At 44.2% G+C, this 19,358-nt stretch overlaps 1 protein-coding gene across 5 annotated transcripts in view; it reads right to left on the bottom strand.

The window, feature by feature from the left end:
• MAP3K5 (mitogen-activated protein kinase kinase kinase 5) overlaps positions 1-19,358 on the bottom strand; it is a 154,075-nt gene that overhangs the window by 68,311 nt on the left and 66,406 nt on the right. For all 5 annotated transcript variants that reach the window (XR_014786701.1, XR_014786700.1, XM_084827628.1 and 2 more), the window contains exons 6-7: positions 10,911-11,017; positions 6,114-6,284 (exon numbers count right to left, since the gene is read on the bottom strand). Coding sequence is in view for 3 of the 5 variants with exons in the window: in XM_084827628.1 (XP_084683754.1) it covers positions 6,114-6,284; positions 10,911-11,017 (278 nt within the window). In the remaining 2 variants the exon portion in view is untranslated. The remainder of the gene's footprint in view (positions 1-6,113; positions 6,285-10,910; positions 11,018-19,358) is intronic.

Here is a 19,358-nt window from a genome sequence, read left to right on the forward strand (position 1 = left end):
GAATCAGCTTTGGTCCATGCAGGGCTCCATGAGCAAGTGCTACGCACCAGTAAAAATCGCTTCGTGGAACATACTTCTGGGTGGGGGTGGAGGTTGGAGTGAACATCATCTGACTGGCAGGGGCTACTCAACCAATAACAGAGGCTTCTACCCACCCGGTCTACCCCCCGCTTTCTCCTTTCCCCTGAAACTCCAGATGCACCTGCATTTCAGGAGCAAGCTTCATTGACCACAATGGGAGTTGTGTAGACATATGCTTGTGCTGGGAAAGACATGGAGGGGGCAACATAGGGATGGAAACCACCCCCCTTTCTGACCGCAGGATCTCTATAATGAAGGTGTGAAGTAGTTACTTCCTAAGGCAATAAAGCAAGCCACAGAGAATCACAGGTTCCATAAAGTGCTTTAGGGCGCAATCCTATGGGGATAGGTGGAAGCCTCCGAACTCGGAGGCAACTGCCTATCCAATGCAGGGCAGGAGAAGCACAGGGGGGATTGTTCCCTCTGCACTTCTCCTGCCCTGCATTTTCAGCTAGACAGCTGATTTCGGCTGTCTAGCTGCAGGAAGGCAGAGCGGGAGAGGAGGATGCTGGGCAACACATAGGATGTGTTGTACCAGCATTTCCGCCTTCCCCGCCCTGGAATGCCCCCCACAACGCCCTGTTTTGGCTGCTCCACATTCCTCTTCCAAGCGCAGGGCTGTTCCGTGCGGCCTGCAAGGGGGAAAGGTCAGTTCCCGGAAAGCCACATATCCTATTGCCATCTAGCCATTGACTAGTGGCCATAGGATTGCTCCCTTACAGGCTTCAGGGAAAGTGCTTTAAACTCTATATTCAATTCAGGGGGATCTCTGTAAATTCTGATGTGGGCATTCAGAGAGCAAGCCTCATTCAGCACAATGGGAGTTACTTCTGACGAGACACTAATGGTTCATTCTGAGAAAGAAAGCAATAAACACAGGGATGAGGAAACCAGCCCCCATTGGAACCCAATGCTGCACAGGATCACTGTAATGGAGGTGTGAACGACTTCCAAAGGCAATAAACCAAGCTACAGAGAATTGCAGGTTCGGTAAAGTGCTTTACAGGCTTCAGGGAATCCGTGCTTTAATATCTGTATTTCAGTTCAGGGGAGTCTCTGTAAATTCTGATGTGCATAAGCCTAACTGAGCACAATGGGAGTTACTTCGGAGTAGACACTAATTGGTTTGTGCTGGGAGACACAGGGGACAGGAAACACCCCTTGACCGGGGTCATGGTGAAACGCACATCCCTGGGCAGGGCTAGCATACCTGAGGTAAATGCGGGGGCTGGGGCACTCAGCAACTATATTGGGGAGAACCCAACTTAAGGAAAAGAATCAGACTTTAAGCAGTCTCAGGAAATCCGGTTTTTCCGTGATAAGCTCCAGGGTGGCTGCTGGAAGGCCACCACGTTATATATCCCTAATGACCTCAACACGCAGCCATCTTGGTGTAAATTGCTGGTGGAAACACAGCCCAGGAAAGAGAATCTAGACCACGTAAACATCTATGTTCATCCAGCAAAGCAAAGCAAAAAGAAATGGGGGGAAAAACCCAGAAGTATATATTTGCCAGATACTACTCCCTGTTCTGCCTGTCTTTTGAAAGGAATTTAGTATAAGTGGACAGTGGTGGAGTAAGACTGTGGAAAGGAGAAGTTTTGTTTGCATGGAAAATAAAATACCACAGTGAAAACATGCCCATAACTCTCTGCCTGAACCCTGTTTAGAGACAACAAATCAAGGTTACTGTTTATTGCATTCCCTGTGCTCATCCACCCTTTGCCCTCTTAAGTCTGACAGCTGCTTTTAGATGAGGGGCAGGACGGGGAAAGTACAACTAAATAACCTGTATTAGGCAAGACATCGGGAATCAAGAGGAACAAGGATCACCACAGTCCTACCTCCAGAACCCATGGAGAAGTGATATTCAAGCATCCCAAGTGATACTGGCACTATTTCTGCTGCCACCACCCACAACGATATAAACTGCAAAAGGACAACATTAAGTTGCCCACCTCTATTATGTGTGAGGATTGTGAGCATGCCACACCTTCTACAACTGAGCAAGCTGCAGAAGCAGAAACCTTCACCCCAACTACAAGCCTGATATGCTGGGAAAGGAACAGGTGGCTCTGCTAAAGAGACTTGCCAGTCCTGCTAGGTTTAGACAGTTCATAATGTATCTCCCTGTCTGGAGGACTCTCCATGCTAGTGCCAGCAATCTCCAAATGAGAAGTGAGGTGCTGGCACAGAAACTCTCCACCCAATCAAGTGGTTCTCACCTATTACGCTTGCCACAGAGGGCTCCCATACGAGCCAAACGACAAGCTATGCTAATCGCGTAGCGTGCAGCAGAGGCTTGACTTCTTTTTTTACTCTTCTGCAAATGGGCACGGCACCAATTTGGATCAGGACTATGGTGCTCCAGGAGGGGAGGAGCTTAAAAAAGAAAGGAAAAAGGTATCCATTGGAGTTCATGGAGGTTTTTCTTCTTTTTCAACCTCCTCTTGATGGTGGGAGGTATAACCCTCCCCTCCCAGAGTGCCATGGTCCCAATCCGACTTGGGGCGTGCATGTTTACATGAGAGTAAAAGATAAGACAAGCCTCAGCTACATGCTGCGCGATTAATGTAATGTGTAGTTTGGCTCTGTGTAAAAGTGCTTCCAGAAGCTTCTGTATGGTGGCTTTACTTTGAGAACTCATATACCTGCCACTAAGGGACAACTTGAAAGCACAACTGAGATCAACTTGAATACTGTGGCTAAAGCCTCTTGATACCCTGACACCTCTGAATGAATCTGATCGCGTTGTTTGGTGCAAGACTGAGTAAAAAAAAAAAAGCCCTACAAGACTACAAAACATTGGAGGTGGTTGTGGGGGAGGAGAGAAATCACAGGCAATGGGAAGAAGGACAGAAGCATTTTTAAAACCCTTTTTTGATCCCTTCCCTAACAGTGCTGTGTAAAAAATTACACTTTCCCAAACCAATACTTAAGAAAGGACAAGCAAATCACCCAAAAAAGAAGTGTGGAGTTTATTTGATACTTCCAACAGCAGCCTTAGGCCCTACTTTAAAGAACTGCCTAGTGATGTCCCTTTTCTTTCCGCTGTTTGTAAACCTGTTTGTAAGTCTGCATGGGGTTCGCAAGGAGTTTTGTGGCTTCCCACTCCTGAAAGAATCACAAAGGGAAAAAAGTCCCAGGCAGAGCTGCATCCAGTTCAGGGCTGGCATCAGGGATCAGCATTGCTGAGCATCCACTACCAACCCCTGAGGAACAGCAGCAGCAGCAGACAACGACGCCACCTTCCCTCTCTCTCTGTTTTCCCCTAGGAAGACAGAGCGTTCCCCCAATGCCATGCTGCCACAATGAATGACCACTGTGGGAAGCAGGATGCTGAAGCAGATGGACCTTCAGTCTGCTCCAGCAGAGCATTTCTGGCATTCACCCACACAGAGCAGACAGCAGCAGCCAGTCCTGCTCCTTCCACCAATCGAGTGCTCACCTACCCAGGGAAGCGGGGAGAACTGCTAGGGCGGTGGTGGCCGCTCACTCCCTTACCCCCGCCCCCGGGTGGCGGCAGCAGCAGCTCCTAGCCAGCATTACTGCTCAGTTGCCCCGTGGATTGGGTGGGCAATTGGCAGCAGTTGGAAAGCGCAGCCACTGCTCAGAAAAGGGTGAATGAGTGGCTACTGCCACCCCTGCCAACTACTTGCCTAACCACTCACTTAGAGTGCTCATGTTGACTCTTCATCATGGAAACAGGCACCAGCTGAACCCCACCAACTCCCAGCTTTGGGCCCACAGCCATACTAGCTACAGACTTCTTGGCCCAGCTCCTGATGATGATGAGGAAAATCCTCTTGCCTGATTTACTCTGTCAGCATAGCAGCAGCAATATGTCTGAGAAAAGTCTGACAGCTAATAATTAACCTGTCATCTCTGTGTTGATGTTAATAGAAGTCCCATCACCTAGCAGCATTCACTCTTGTCCTCAACTTGGAAACAAGCTGATCATAAGAAAAGAGAGGAAGATAAACTGCATGGACTCAGGTCCAAAAAGGTCCAACTGGCATTTTAAAAAGCTTCTGTGGGTTGGTTGTGGTGATCTATCGATTCCCCCCAGATGCAGTCTATGGTGCTAACAGGATTGTAGTTTAAAACCGATTATGAAACAAGCCTTTGAAATATACATGGCAATGGTGTGGAGCTGTCTCCAATGCGACCTCCAATGTCACCTGCAAATGGGTCCCCTACATAGTGCCCACGAGCACCCAAAATGTTTTTAATTTAAATTATATATATATATATATACACACACACACACACACACACACATGGATTAGTATGAAATGCATACAGCTTTCTAACACGAGCTTTAGCAAAAGTGGACCAAATATCCAAATAAGTATCCATTTGAAGGTGGTGTCTATGTGCCACCCTTTCAGATCCTTAAAACATGGTGAGGTCCTCAATTCACTGCATTATAGGAGGTGAGTGTTTATCCTTACAATATTTAATATCCGTCTTTTTGCTGTCAAAAGAGTGCAGAGAATCCATTTACTCTGATCATTTCTTTATTTCCATGAAGCAGGTAAATAATTTAATAGAGTACATCAGTGAATATTGATAATAATATTGATCGTAATACTGTACATATTGATCATATGGGTAGGGTACATATTGATCATATGGGTAGGGTACATATTGATCATAGTGTACATATTGATCATATGAGTATTGATCATAATAGTGTACATCAGTGAATATTAAATATTGTTCCAGTACAAAATTTATCTGTGTAATAACCTCCTCCCCCAAAGAAGCAACTACTAGACTTTGCCAAAACATATGTTTAAAAGAAGCATTAGTCCTATTGCACCACCAGCAATTAATTAGGGGTGCAATCCTATGCATGTTTAGACAGAAAAAAAGTCCTACAATTCCCAGCCTGTCCCAGTCAGCCATGCTGGGTGGGGCTTGCTGGGAGTTGTAGGACTTTTTTTCTGTCTAAACATGCACAGGACTGCGCCCTAGCTGAATTAGATAATCCCTTATTAAAGAGACATTGCAGTGTCTAACAGACACAAAGCAACTGTTTTTGCTGAACAAGACAAAGACAGATGCCAAAGCAGTGATCCACTGATTAGGCATTTTGTGGTGGTGCCCACAGCAGTATCTCAAATTCCCAAATGTGCCCACAGGTCCAAAAAGGTTGGGGATCCCTGACATAGAACTTCTCTCTGCATCCACTGACGGTGCAATCTTATGCATGTTTAGACAGGAAAAAGTCCTACAACTTCCAGCGTGTTCCAGCCAGCCATGAAGTACGACTTTTTTCTGTCTAAAGATGCATAGGATTGCGCCTTCAATCTATGAACTTTGTACATGAGTGGCATAAACTACAGTTTACGTGTGTTTACCTACAGCTTTTTACTGGTTTTGGAAGAAGTTAAGCACCAAGGCCCTGATCTAGCTAAAGTAGTTGTAACTAAAGTTGCAATCTTATGCACACTTACTTGTGCGTAAGCCACAATGAACTCAGTGGCACTCACTTTTGAGTAAATGTGCACAAGATTACACTGTTAGTCATGTCTAACTTTACTGACTACAGCTAATGTGGCTTTTCTGGATTCTTTTAAATTGGATGGGATCTGAGTGACCATGTTCAGTTGATTTATAATTAATAAACAAAATATTAAAAGTACACTACATACTTTTTACATAATGTATAAGTATCTTCAAAGTTTTTTTTCCCAATAGCCAAAAAGCATTTCAAATGAAATATTTGATTAAGGGGGGAAAATTCAATAATTTTATAATGTCCACAGAGTTGTGTATTAGATATACAGATTCCCTAGGTACAGTCATCCAGAAAAAGTTAATCTACACTTTGAACCTGCCCAACTTGACTGAAATTATATCCATTCGTTATATTACTAATTAATTGTACATAACAATGCATTTTTAGAAAATGAAAATTTTCCATGGGAAAAATACAGCAGACAATTCTCTAACCTCAGCCCTGGCTGGAGTGTTTTTGTTAAAAAAATAACAATCATGCAGACGTGTAGCCGAGTGCTACTTACCACAAGGTCCCTTGGTCTCTACTTTCTGTGTCTGTAAATCCAGAATCCAGAAAGATATCTTTGTAGATCCGTCCCACGAGGCAGTACATATCTGAAGCTACTTGGCTCTCGTGCTCCACTAGAGGTATCATAATATCTAGAGCTTTCTGCCTGTCTCCAGGTTGGTTTCGTCTGGTTTTGTAATAACAAGTAAAAAAACATTTTTTTTTCCAACAAACATTTGAATTTGTCAAAAGGCAATTGACGCGGCTGGTGTGGCTAGAGCTGGAAGAGTGGAGAGCGAAGAAAACTGCATCCAGATATATACTTTACTCAGAGGTAAGTCAATCACGCATACAGGCATAGCTGTGCTAGGAAGAGAAACGGGCTGGGAGGAGCAGCCAACGTGGCTTTCTTTTAAGTGTTAAACAAAGAAAAGAAAGAAAACCCTCAGTCACCTCATTCTAAAAAGGTAAGTCCCCCTCCTCCACTCTGAAGATATGACATGTCTGTCTGTCTGTCTCTTTCTCAGAGCAGGTGCTTTGCAAGGCAAGAAAGTGAGGGGGGGTTGTCTCATCACAGCAGGAGTAAGAGTTGTGCCGCAAAGGTCCCTGGGATATGTGCTGGAAGCGGATGAGAGGATGAAGGGGGAAACAAACCATGGCAGGCCAAAGAGCACCTGATCATCTGTCAGCAGCAGCTTGGCTTAGGGAGCTATTAATCAATCACCATGGCTTGTTTTCAGCATGGCTTATCATGACATGCAAACTGGCCCTTGGTTTACATACAGGAGCTGTTCAACACACTGGGCAGTATCCAATACTGCCTGTGCACCTCCACCTGTTCTGCTCCTTCTGTTTCCTAAAGCGACCCTGGAAACAAGCCCAAATGCTCATTTCTGGAACAGGACGAGTCAGCAGAGCTCCCTTCTACAAGCTCCGCTGACCTGCCTCATTCTGAGAACAAGCATTTGGCCATTTTTTTTATTGCTTTAGGAACTGCTAGCTTCTCATTGCACTAGTGGTGGGTCCTACTGGTGCACTGGCAGTGTTGGATACTGCCCAGAAGCTATATGTGCAATAAATAAGTCACATTTTAAGCAGCTTTGGGTGAACAGCCCCTCTCCATTTTCCTCCAGGCAAGGCAGCAAACAAACATTTTATAGTTCTTTCCTATGTGTTTCAGTTCTGTGAAATAATGAGCAATATTGAGAATGCCCAAACAAAGGGAAAATAATCAAATTAATTTGCTTTTTACTATTATCCTAACTATATTATTCTCTGCTCTGTCTGCAATCTTACACCTGGCAAACTGTCTGGTATGAGTACTGTAACATGGCTACAATTGTCCAAGGATCCACTTAATATGGGCTCCATATCATGCCGCATATGTTCTGTACCCATGCTGTAAGATACTGATTAAGTGGTGGTAACACTCCCTCCAGATTTTTGCAGGTTTTGCAGACAGGTTTTCCCACCTGTCTCCTACCCAGATGCCACTTTGTTCTGTGCTTATCACACACACACGGCACAAGCCTAAAAGTTAAATCTGCCACTTTGTTCACAGCGGATTTGCTTTCGAGCAGTAAACTTACATGACCACCCACTCTCATCTTTGCCAAGGCAATAATACATTGTCTCAGGATGGAAGATTAGCAGAACAGGTCTCACTCTTGCATGGAATTGTCCAAAGTATTTGAGATATTATATAGTGGGGGGATATGGACTGCAGGATAAAAAATTTTAAAAGATAAACTTCCTGTACTGATACTTAGCAATTGCCCTTCAATCTCTGTTATGGCCTCTCAGATGCACAGGCTCTCACATTCAACATTTCCTTTCTGCAAGGGTATGCACATCATGCCATAACTCCAATGATATCAAGTTGTGGATTAGGTCTGTGAAAGCTATCATGGCTCACAGACAGAACTTCCTTATCATATGAACACATTACTTGTCAAGTGAAACAAGTTTACTAAGTACCACCTCAATTGATCTCAGGAACTGGCTGATCCACTTCCATTTATTTGTCACTTTTGCTTGCTCAGAGACATTCATGACTCCTCTCGTCCTATTCAGATCAGATCAGATCTGCCTTCTCGTTTAAACCCATCTTCAAAATCAACTTCTTCTGCAAACTCTTCCCTTCTCTTGTTAAGCACTTGCTAGTACAAAGCAGTCTGTCTTTAGCCCATATGAAGTCTGGCAATTTCCCTTCTTTTTAAAAAATAGTTTTTAAATAAACAGCTGCTCTGCATCCCCCTACACAGGATTAGCGTGCCTTATATATTTTAATATAGTGCTAAGCACACTGTTGTTGCCTCATAAATGTTGAACAGCAATACTATGGTGATTCTTACTTTATATGGCAATGTGCTTGCCACACATATGGTGTTCAGTTTGGAGAACTAGCTGCCATAAAGTCACGCATCTCTGTTGCCCACAAATTATGCCCCATTTTAGCCCCCTTGCTACGTGCCTCTCCTTGCTGCCTTATCTCTCCTCCATGGTTCTCTTTTTATTACTTCATGCCTTTTCCTAAACCTCCTTAGAAAAGGTTCTACCTACCTAACTTCAGCTTTCAGCATTTCGTCTCCACTTGAGTGGGTAAATATTAAAAATGACTAGTCCATAGGCAGCTGAGGGTACTCTTCAGCTAAGAATTAGAGCCAGACCTCCTGCTTTGGCATAAGCCACTGTCGTAAAGCAATCTTACTGGCAAATGACAACTTAAACACAAATGTTTGTAACAAAGCCCTGACGTTTTGGATTTAAGCGCAGCCTTGGTAAGCTCCAATTATGATCAGAGAGCAGTGGGAAAGAAGGAAGATGATTTAGCCATTTCCATGCTGGCAATTTTCCCCAATAAAAATCATACCCCTTGTGATATCCAGATACATATTTACAAGGAGAAATAAGCACCTAGAATCCCATGGGAGGAAAAGAAGAAGACTGAGGGATGATTCTAAGTGAGAAAAAAGCCAGTGGGGAAAGTGTTAAGCATATCCTGTCCCTCTCACTGCTTTGCTGCTCTACAGTTGAAAAAAATATGTTGGGGCTTTGTTACGTACATTTGCGTAGAACATGTAGTTTGCCTCTTAAGCATTCTAAGGAAAACAGAAAGGCCAACCAGTGAGGGAGGGGAAGGAAGAAGTTCCTGCCTGCAACATTAAGCCCTGGGAAACTATAATCCAGCAGGATGCAACAACCACAAGAAAAACAACAATAAACACAAGGTTAGGGAAGTTCCTAAGGAAGACTAAAACTGTCCAGAACCAGGCCACTTCAAATTCTTGAATTAAAGTTCTCAAATCTGATAAGAAAGAAAGCCAAAGTTCGGAGGCCCTTCAGTTGCCCTCTGTCTCTTGCATTCATAATCACTTCGCTGCTGCTTCCTGACAGAAGCCATTTTGTTCTGCCTAATCCCATGCATGCTACCACAGACAACACTATGGGAAATAAAATAGCACTTCCCAGTAAACAGTGGTGGAATTACAACAGGAGATAGGGAGTTCAAAGTGTCTGTCTTCATGTCAGGACATGCACAGTTGTGATTTTCAATTGATGCAAGCTACATTTTGATATAGTGCCGTCACCGCCATTAGCAGTAAAATTATTTGTAGTTGTAATGGCCCCAGGAGTGTAACCAAGTCACCTGTAGTTTTAGAGGGGCCTAGAGATCCATAATGCTATGTTTAGGTTCATTATAAGCACAATTTCCTTGCTAGTGGGCCTCTAAGCATGTGAGATGAGGTCGATAGCACAGCCTCAGCACATTCCATGCTAACAAAGGCTAGAATCTTATCAGGGCCTAGGATGTGCCTGAGAAGTGAGGCTATGTTTATGCCGAGCTACAGGTAGCTGTGCTGGGAAAGTTCTGATTGTTTTCCCTCTGAACAAGTACTGTTAGCCTATGCTGGGAAAGTTGCAGATGAATGCTAATTAACACTTGCTTCTGTCATGCTGCCTCACTGCTGACATGTATGGTAAAAAACCCATTTTACCCCATGGCTTTGGCTTCAGAGAAGCTGTCTGATCCAACCATTGGGTACACCTGTGTTCTGTAAGTACTCAATAAAGGCTCCGTGTAAGCAAACCTGGATCTGGCTTATCATTATCTTGCCACCTCCAAACCTTAGCAGCCCACGGCCGGGGCATACAGTAGTGCGCTGTTGTTTTTAAATCCAAAATAAGCAGCCACCTGTCAAAAGACTTCTGAGGATACATGCAAACAACTCTAAATCACGTATACTATTTTAATAATCTATAAGAGGCATCTTCATATGAAAGGAATATAACAAAGTAGCTTTTAAGAATTATATTCTTGCCCTATGCCTTGCTTTTAGGGAAAAGTGTGCTTTTTGTGCTCCTCTAGCATAGCTTGAGGACCTGTTATACAGAAGAGCTAAACTAGAAGAGCTAATATTAGACATGTACACATTTACATCAGTCTGCATGCTGCCAAACTGTGCACCCATCCTTTCCCGGCAGAACCATGCTGATTTGCGCTTTATGCTTTTGAGTATGTTTCATGGACCATTCAATCAACATTTGTCTCTTCATTTTTTCTGTTTGCTCAAACTGCTTTCCTAATCATGTCAGAAAGGAAAGTTAAATACTCTCTGGCACACAGATGGAAAGCCAAATCTAACTCACACAATGGGGAGGAAGGGGTAAAGCAGGTATGACTGAGTTGGACAATAAGTTCTGACAGGAAACTGAAAATGCTTCAGACCTGTGGAGAAGAAACATATCAAGAAATGATTTATATGAAATCAACATAAAGAATTAGGATTTCATTAGGAGGGGAAGTTCTTACCTGTTCAGTGCAAATGCGTAATGAAACTTCACATGGTGATGCAAAGCCAAGTCAAAGGTTGGAAGTTTTTCTAATGTCTCTACCAGCTGCACAATAGAATCATAATCCTTCCAAGAGACAGAATAAAGGAATTTATTTAAACCCTTATAGTAAGGAAGAGAAAGAAGAATAAACTTTCCAGGTTTTATTCTGACATGACAGAATAACATGTGATAGTTGCATTCTGAAGGGATATAAGACTTTACGAATGGGCTCTACAATAATAATGTTCTTCATCATCCAGTGAAGGTGCTCTTGCTCGGTCCTCTTCTGTCTATCCAACTGTTACTGCCACGTGATGAATCTAACCACCTTAAGAACAGCTTTGCTAAACCACACTGAAGTCCTGCATTCTGTTTCCAAACTAGGACACCATGTAGAGAAGATGAGGAAAGTGATTCCATCTTGCATTTCAGGCTGCATGTGATTATTCCTCAGGGGCAATTATATTTCTGGTTATTATGAGGTACATAAAAAAGGAACCATGAAAAATGTTATTAACATACACATTTTAACAATTTAATCTTGATTATTATTTTTTTAAGAAAGGCTTTCAAGATTTTGGTATTAGTCTATGGCGGGTGGGGAATCGCAGTTGGGCAATACCTTTATTAGGACCAACCAAAATTCTACAAAAATGTGCAAGCATTCAAGTTCTCTAGAACTCTTCATCAGGCTATGAAACTCCTCCACAATGAAAGATGAAATGGGTATCCTTGTTTCCAACAGTGGCTAGCTAGAAAGCTCATAAGTGGAGAAGGCTGGTGGGAGCTAACCTTGACTCCCACATTCATGTCTACTTACTTTCCTATACATCTCTGCTAACAAACTGCATTCACAATACAGCTCCACTGCCACTTCATTACCATTGTTGTTTATCACTATTTGCTTCCACCCAACTACTACCCCTTATACCCCAACCCTGACTATGGCAGCCCTAGGGTTTTGAGAGTCCTTGGGCAAGACACCCTCAATGGCCCCCTGCCCTTAGTGAGTCTACCTTCTCACCACCATTGTCACCAGCTGCTATTGCTCCTCATCCTCTTTGTCATCACTGCCACCACTTGCTTGCTTGATAGGCAGGGGGGTAGTGAGCAAGTGGGCAGTGGCATGTAATCCTCCTCCTTCTCACCATCGTCTGGGCTAGAGTGACAGGCAGGTGAATAACTGGGTTGAAATGGTTAAGAGGAGGAGCAAGTCTTTTGTTACTGGGTCCCTGCTTGGGTATGGGCCCTTAGCAGGTGCTCAGCCATTCCTACTCTTGATGCCAGCCCTGCCTACCTATTTCCTTTTGGATGCTTCAGGAGTGACTACTCCTTAGCACCTTTGGTAGTGCAACATATTCTTTCCCTCTCTTTTTGCCACCATTCAAATGTAAAATGATAGACGTTAGCATAACCTATCAGCTGGGTTGTGCGCCCCTCTTTTTTTCTGACTGGATGAAGATGTGCATCCTAATTCACACCCAAGCCACTTCCGGCTGGTACGATGGGACATTGTTAAGCGTCATGTTGTGGGTGGGAATCTGCATCTACAACAGCTATGGAAGTAGAAGGCTATTTCTGTACATGGGTCTCCCTTGCTAGATCAGGACAGGTGTGTCCCAGGCAGCTGAAGCTTTTGAATAACATTTTGTGGGGCGCAAGAGGCTGAAGGGGGAACAGGGGCTCAGCAGTAGTACATGAGCAGAAGGTCAGCCCAAGGCTGTTGGGAATCCACAGGCGGTTTTTAAAATAGTTTTCCTTTAGAAAAGAGATCCGGAATATCCCAAGCCCAGTCCACAAGGGTTTTTTTTTCCTTTTCTTTTTCTTGGCTGTTATCTCTGATCAGAGGATGTTTAAAGCCAATTAACCTTTAAATTCACCACAAAGACTTAAGCTGTGCAATTTGCAGGCAGGAGACTTGCTTACTTGTGAGTAGAAATGCAGAGGCTTGGTATTTGGGATGCTATTTGAAGGTGCACTCCTGCTTACTTCTGGGTAGACATGATACAGAAGCCTTCCTCTGCTTGCTTCTGACTGCATAGGCTTAAAATGACAATAATCACATCTGGCCCTGCCCAAATGTGCCCCCCCCCGGCAAGCCCTTGCCCATTTTGCAATCTGGCCCTCATCTGGAAAAGGTCCCCCCCCTCCCGCCCTGCTTTAGAATAATACAAGGAGATGAAAGTGTGCCATGTCTGTACTGGTTGGGGTCCTAAGCACCAGCAGAGGCATAAGTGAAAATGCCCTGGAACACCTCTTCTGATTATAGCTCCTTATGCAGTATTAGATGCAGCGAACGTTGGCCCATTTTGTAGGGTGCTACAGCAAAAAAAAAGGAAAAAAAAGGTAGGGGAATCTCAAAAGTGCCAGCATATGCATAGAATCTTCCCACAGAATTCCTTTGAGTCCTGGCTATTGCACTTACACAGTATTCCCCAATACGCATAAAAATTATTATTATTATAATATTATTATAATAATAATAATATTATTATAATAATAATATTATAAATATTAATTTATATTTAATTTATATTTAATTTATAATAATAATATTATAAATATTAATAATTATAATAATATTATTATTATAATATTTATAATAATATTATAAATATTATTATAAATAATAATTAAATTATTTTATTATTATTAAAATTATTAATTATTATTAATTAAAATATTATTATTATTTTTTATTATGGCATAAAAAAAGATTCAAAATGCCACTGTGCCTTTCTACAGACCTAGGCATATATGCACAAAGTTGCCATGGTAACAAAGTGCTGTTATTAAATCTATAATAGCAACTATAAGAGTGCTTTAATTCTGCAACAAGACCTAAATGCTGACATAAAAGCTATTTACCTAGAGTTCCCCATATGCTCTTTTTCACTGGAAAAGCATTTACTTTGAGAATTTTTTGAGATGGTGTCATCTCCTTCTAACAGCAAACTCAGGAGTTAGCACTGACAAGATTAGAGCCAAAATAGGGCCCCTGAGAAACAAGAGGTAGGTATCAGCACACCCAGCGGAACCCCAAGGTTTACAGAAGTTTTTAAAAAATGTTTAAAAGACTAAGAGGCCAAAACAAAACAAAACAGGCTAATTGTCTGTCATATTCCATTGTCATATTGCTCTAACAGTCAGGAAGTTTCTCTTGATGTTCAGCCAGAATCTGGCTTCCTGCAACTTGAGCCCATTATTCTGTGTCCTGCATTCTGGGATGATTGAGAAGAGATCCTGGCCTTCCTCTCTGTGACAACCTTTTAAGTACTTGAAGAGCACTATCATTTCTCCCCTCAGTTTTCTCTTCTCAAGGCCAAACATGCCCAGTTCTTTCAGTCTCTCTTCATAGGGCTTTGTTGCCAGTCCCCTGATCATCCTTGTTGCCCTCCTCTGAACCCTGTCCAGCTTGTCTGCATCCTTCTTAAGATGCAGTGTCCAGAACTGGACATAGTACTCCAGATGGGGCCTAACCAGTGCTGAGTACAGGGCAACTAGTACTTCCCAGGATTTGGAAGCTATGCTTCTATGAATGCAGCCCAAAACAGCATTTGCCTTTTTTGCAGCCACATCACATTGTTGGCTCATATTCAGCTTGAGATTGACAATAATTCAAACATCCTTCTTGCTTGTAGTGTTGTTGAGCCAAGTATCCCCCATCTTGTAACTGTGCCTTTGGTTTCTTTTTCCTAGGTGCAGAACTTGGCATTTATCCCTATTAAATTTCATTCTGCTGTTTTCTGACCAGCACTCCAGTCTATCAAGATCACTTTGAATTTTGTTTCTGTCTTCCAAGGTATTAGCTGTCCCGCCCAATTTTGTGTCATCTGCAAATGTGATCAGCATTCCCTGCACCTCCTCCTCCAAGTCATTAATAAAAATGTTGAAGAGCACTGGGCCCAGGACTGAGCCCTACAGTACCCCACTCGTTACCTGTCCCCAGTTTGAGAAGGTCCCATTGATAAGCACTCTTTGAGTCCGATTCTGTAGCCAACTGTGGATCCGCCTGATCATTGTTTCATTTAGCCTACTCTGAGCTAGTTTGTGTCAGGAGTGCCCTAGCTGCCTCTTGCAGTCCCCACCAACAGCCAACTCAGGACACAGACGACGAGGAATTCTTTCCAAGACTTTATTCCGTTACTACTTTATGACTCTTTCAGAATACTAGTTGCTAGCACCAAAGCAAGGAACAGCACTGGGGAAAGATAGCTGAGTAGCCTAAGCTCCAGGTAAGGCAGTTGGTCCCCATTTGAAGGAGAATCACGGGAAGACCCTGAACTTATGGGCTAGGGAGAGATCCTCCCTCTTTCCCCTGGGTCCTCGGGACGCGACTGTTGTTTGTGCACCAAACGAGCGCTACACCTCCTTTCCGCGCCCTCCATCTCTCGTCGCTCCCTGCGTCGGCGCCGAGCATCCAGCAAGCCCCCCTCCAGCGCTCTCTCACTGCCAGGGTCACTATCTATCCCAAGAATGCTGGCAGGAGGAACCTCTGCCAGCTGCCATGCTTGTGAGAAATGAGCGAGCTCCTCTCCCACGGATTGCTGTTCCTCCTCAGAATCAGAACTGCTCTGGGGCTCTATTGGCTCAGTTTCCACCCTGACAGTTTGCTCTTCAGGATATCATGGGGCACTTTGTCGAAAGCTTTGCTGAAGTTGAGGTATATTATGTCCACAGCATTCCCACAGTCCACAAGGGAGGTTACCTGATCAAAAAATGAGATCAGATTCGTCTGGTAGGATTTGTTCTTGACAAATCTATATTGGCTTTGAGTAATCGCTACATTGTTTTCAAGGTGCTTACAGATGGATTGCTTTATCATCTGCTCCAGAATTTTCCCAGGGATTGATGTCAGACTGACTGGTCTGTAGTTCTCAGGTTCCTCCTTTTTACCCTTTTTGAAGATAGGGACAACATTAGCCCTCCTCCAGTCATCTGGCACTTCCCCCGTCCTCCATGATTTCTCAAAGAGAATAGACAGCGGTTCTGAGAGTTCTTCTGCCAGTTCCTTTATTACTCTAGGATGCAGTTCATCTGGCCCTGGAGATTTGAACTCATTCAAAGTAATTACGTGTTCCTTGACCATATGCCTATTGATCTCAAGCTGCAATCCTGCCCCTTCAGCCTGTACTTCACCTTTGCCAGGGGGGTCATAGACCTTCTTTTTGGAGAAGACTGTGCCAAAGTAGGAATTGAGCGCTGTTGCCTTTTCTTTGTCATCTGTTATCATTTTGCCATCCTTATTTAATAGCTGAACCACCATTTAGTTCCTCTGTGTTTTACTATGCACGTAGCTGAAGAAAGCTTTTTTGTTGCTTTTAGCAACCCTCGCTAACCTCAGCTCATTCTCAGCTTTAGCCTTCCTGACGCCATCCCTGCAATTCTGTGCGACCTGCCTGTACACTTCCTTTGTTGCTTGTCCTTCCTTCCACTTCCTATATGTGTGTTTTTTTGTTTTCAGGTCATCTCTAAGCATTTTGTGAAGCCACTAAGGATGGCGGAGAATTTCTCCACGAATCTCCGGGAGGCTGAATGCCAACGCATTCGGCCCCCCGAAATTGGTGGTGAAATTCTCCGCCGGCCCCCCGCCCCCCCCGGGATGGGACTTACCTCGTGCGAATGTCCCTCTCGGTGGCGGGTCCCAGCAGCGGTTCGGCGGCGGTTCAGCGGGGGCGGGGGCGGCGGCCGGTCTTCTGACCGGCTGCTGCCGCTGCCATTGCAAAATAAAAAAGGAAAGTAAAAAAAACAAAAACACACCCGTGATAGGCTACGTAACGAGTTACGTAGCCTATCACGGCTAGATTTCCAAAGTCAGCCGTGATAGGCTACGTAAATCATCACGTAGCCTATCACGGGTGACTTTGAAAAAAAAAAGCGCGTATGCAAATGGCGGCGCCCATGGGGCGCTGCCATTTGCGTTCCTTAGTTTGACACGTCTAGTCTACGTAAAGATTTATGTAGACTACGGCGAAAATAAGGGCAACGCAAATAGCGTTCCCGTATTTTCGCCATAGTCTACGTAAATCTTTACGTAGACTAGATGTGCCAAACTAAGGAACGCAAATGGCGGCACCCCATGGGCGCTGCCATTTGCATACGCACTTTTTTTTTTCTCCAAAGTCACCTGTGATAGGCTACGTGACGATTTACATAGCCTATCACGGCTGACTTTGGAAATCTAGCCGTGATAGGCTATGTAAATCGTTACGTAGCCTATCACGGGCGTGTGTTGTTTTTTTTTAACTTACTTTTTTTTTCGCGGCCGGGTAGACGGGGCACTCCTCCCCGGCCTGAATTTCGGCGGCAAGGGATGGGGCGCCTCCCCCCCAGCCTGAATTTCGGCCGGGCGAGGCGGGGCGCCTCCCCCCCCTCGCCTGAACTTCGGGGGGAGAACCGAAGCGCCTCCCCCCCACCGCGAAGCAAGCTGCGGGACCAGTTAAGTCCCTTTCGTCCATCCCTAGAAGCCACATTGGCTTCTTCTGTTGTCTTCCACCTTTTCTTCTTGTTGGAATTGTTTGTAATTGTGCCTTGAGAATTTCCTTTTTTTAAAACTCCCACCCATCCTGGACTCCTTTTCTCGTTAGAGTCGCTTGCCATGGGACCTTACTTATCATTGTTCTGAGTTTATTAAAATCGGCGTTCCTAAAATCCAGGATACGTATTTGGCTACACTCAGCTTTTGCTTCCTTTAGAACCAAGAACTCAAGTATAACATGGTCGCTTTCCCCCAGAGTTCTTGTAACTGCTACTTTATCCACTAAGTCATCTCTGTTGGTTAGGATCAAGTCAGGGATAGCCGATCCTCTAGTTCCTTCCTCTACTTTCTGTAGGAGGAAGTTATCCGCCACACAAGTCAGGAATTTCCTGGAGGGGCCATGTTTTGCAGAATTTGTCTCCCAACAAACATTGGGGAAATTGAAGTCCCCCATTACTACTACATCATGCTTCCTTGAAACATTAGCTATTTGCTTTTCAAAAGTTTCACCCTTGTCTTCTTGATTGGGTGGCCGGTAGTAGACTCTGACCACCAGGTTCCTTTTATTCTTTGCTCCATTTATTTTTACTCAGATGCTCTTGATGGGGCTACCAAGCTCATCCTCCTGTATTCCTGTGCAGATATATGTATTTTTCACATATAGTGCAACCCCACCTCCCTTTCTGTTCCTCCTGTTCTTTTTGAACAAGTCATATCCTTCAATTGCTGTATTCCATTCATGAGTGTCATCCCACCAAGTCTCAGTTACACTTATCAAGTCATAATTTCCCTCTTGTATTAAGAGTTCAAGTTCGTTCTGTTTGTTTCCCATACTCTGGGCATTAGTATATAGACATCAAAGACCATGTGCTTCATGGTCCGGCTTTCTTCCTACATGTTTGTGAAGACTATTATTGGGCACTATTAATGCTGCTCTCTCTGTTGTGGTGCACGAGCCTTTGTCCATTGTTACCCCCAACTTTACATCTCCCTTCCCCATAGGATTCACTTTAAAGCCCTCCTGATAAAGTTCTTCATGCTGTGGCCAAACACATTCTTCCAAGCCTTTGTGAGGTGCAACCCGTCCCTTGCCAACTGTCCATCTTCCAGGAAGTATAGCCCGTGGTCCCAGAATCCAAATCTCTCTCACCAGCACCACCTTCGTAACCAGTCATTCACCCAGAGTATTTTTCTTTCCCTTTCTATCCCTCTTCTAACTACTGGAAGGATGGATGAGAAAACTATCTGGGCCCCAAAGTTCTTGAGTTTCCTTCCCAAAGTTTCAAAGTTTGACGTGATTTCTTCATAACTCCACTTGGCGGTATCCTTTGTTCCCACATGGATGAGAAGAAAGGGATACCTGTCAGTGGGCTTTATGAGTGCAGGCAACCTTTCAGTCACATCTCTAATCCGTCCTCCCGGGAGACAGCATACCTGGCGAGTCCACGGGTCTTCGCGACATACTTGGGTTTCGATCTCACGCAGCAAGGAGTCTCCCATGACTACTACTCTTCTCTTCTTATTATTGTAGGCCTTGGTTTCATCACCTCTGCTTCACTGACTTTCAGCCTCTTGCTTGCTCTCATGCAGGTTCCCCTGTAATTCTTCCTCTGCAGGCTGTCCTGCAGTCTCATCCGCAAGTACCTGGAAATGGTTCCATAGCCCTACTGCTTCCACTGGTGCAGAGTGGCTTCTAGTTCTTCTGCTCCTAACTGTCACCCTTTTTTTCCCCCAAGGAGTATCCTCTACTGCATTTTCCCTCACCCTCAGCATTTCCCTCTTCTGCCTCAGCTTGCTGTTGCTCTTCAAGCTTCTGTTCTTCACTTTGCTGCCGCAGTTCCACCCTTCTGTCCAAGAACTCTTCGTGTTCTCTTATTCCATGGAGGGTCAACAGTCGCTGCTCCAGTCCTCTTACTTTTTCTTCCAGCAGCCTGATCAGCCTGCACC

Source organism: Heloderma suspectum, chromosome 1 (genome assembly GCF_057233095.1).
Source record: "Heloderma suspectum isolate Gila_16-S chromosome 1, 16-S_ref, whole genome shotgun sequence".
NCBI classification, from domain to species: domain Eukaryota; kingdom Metazoa; phylum Chordata; class Lepidosauria; order Squamata; family Helodermatidae; genus Heloderma; species Heloderma suspectum.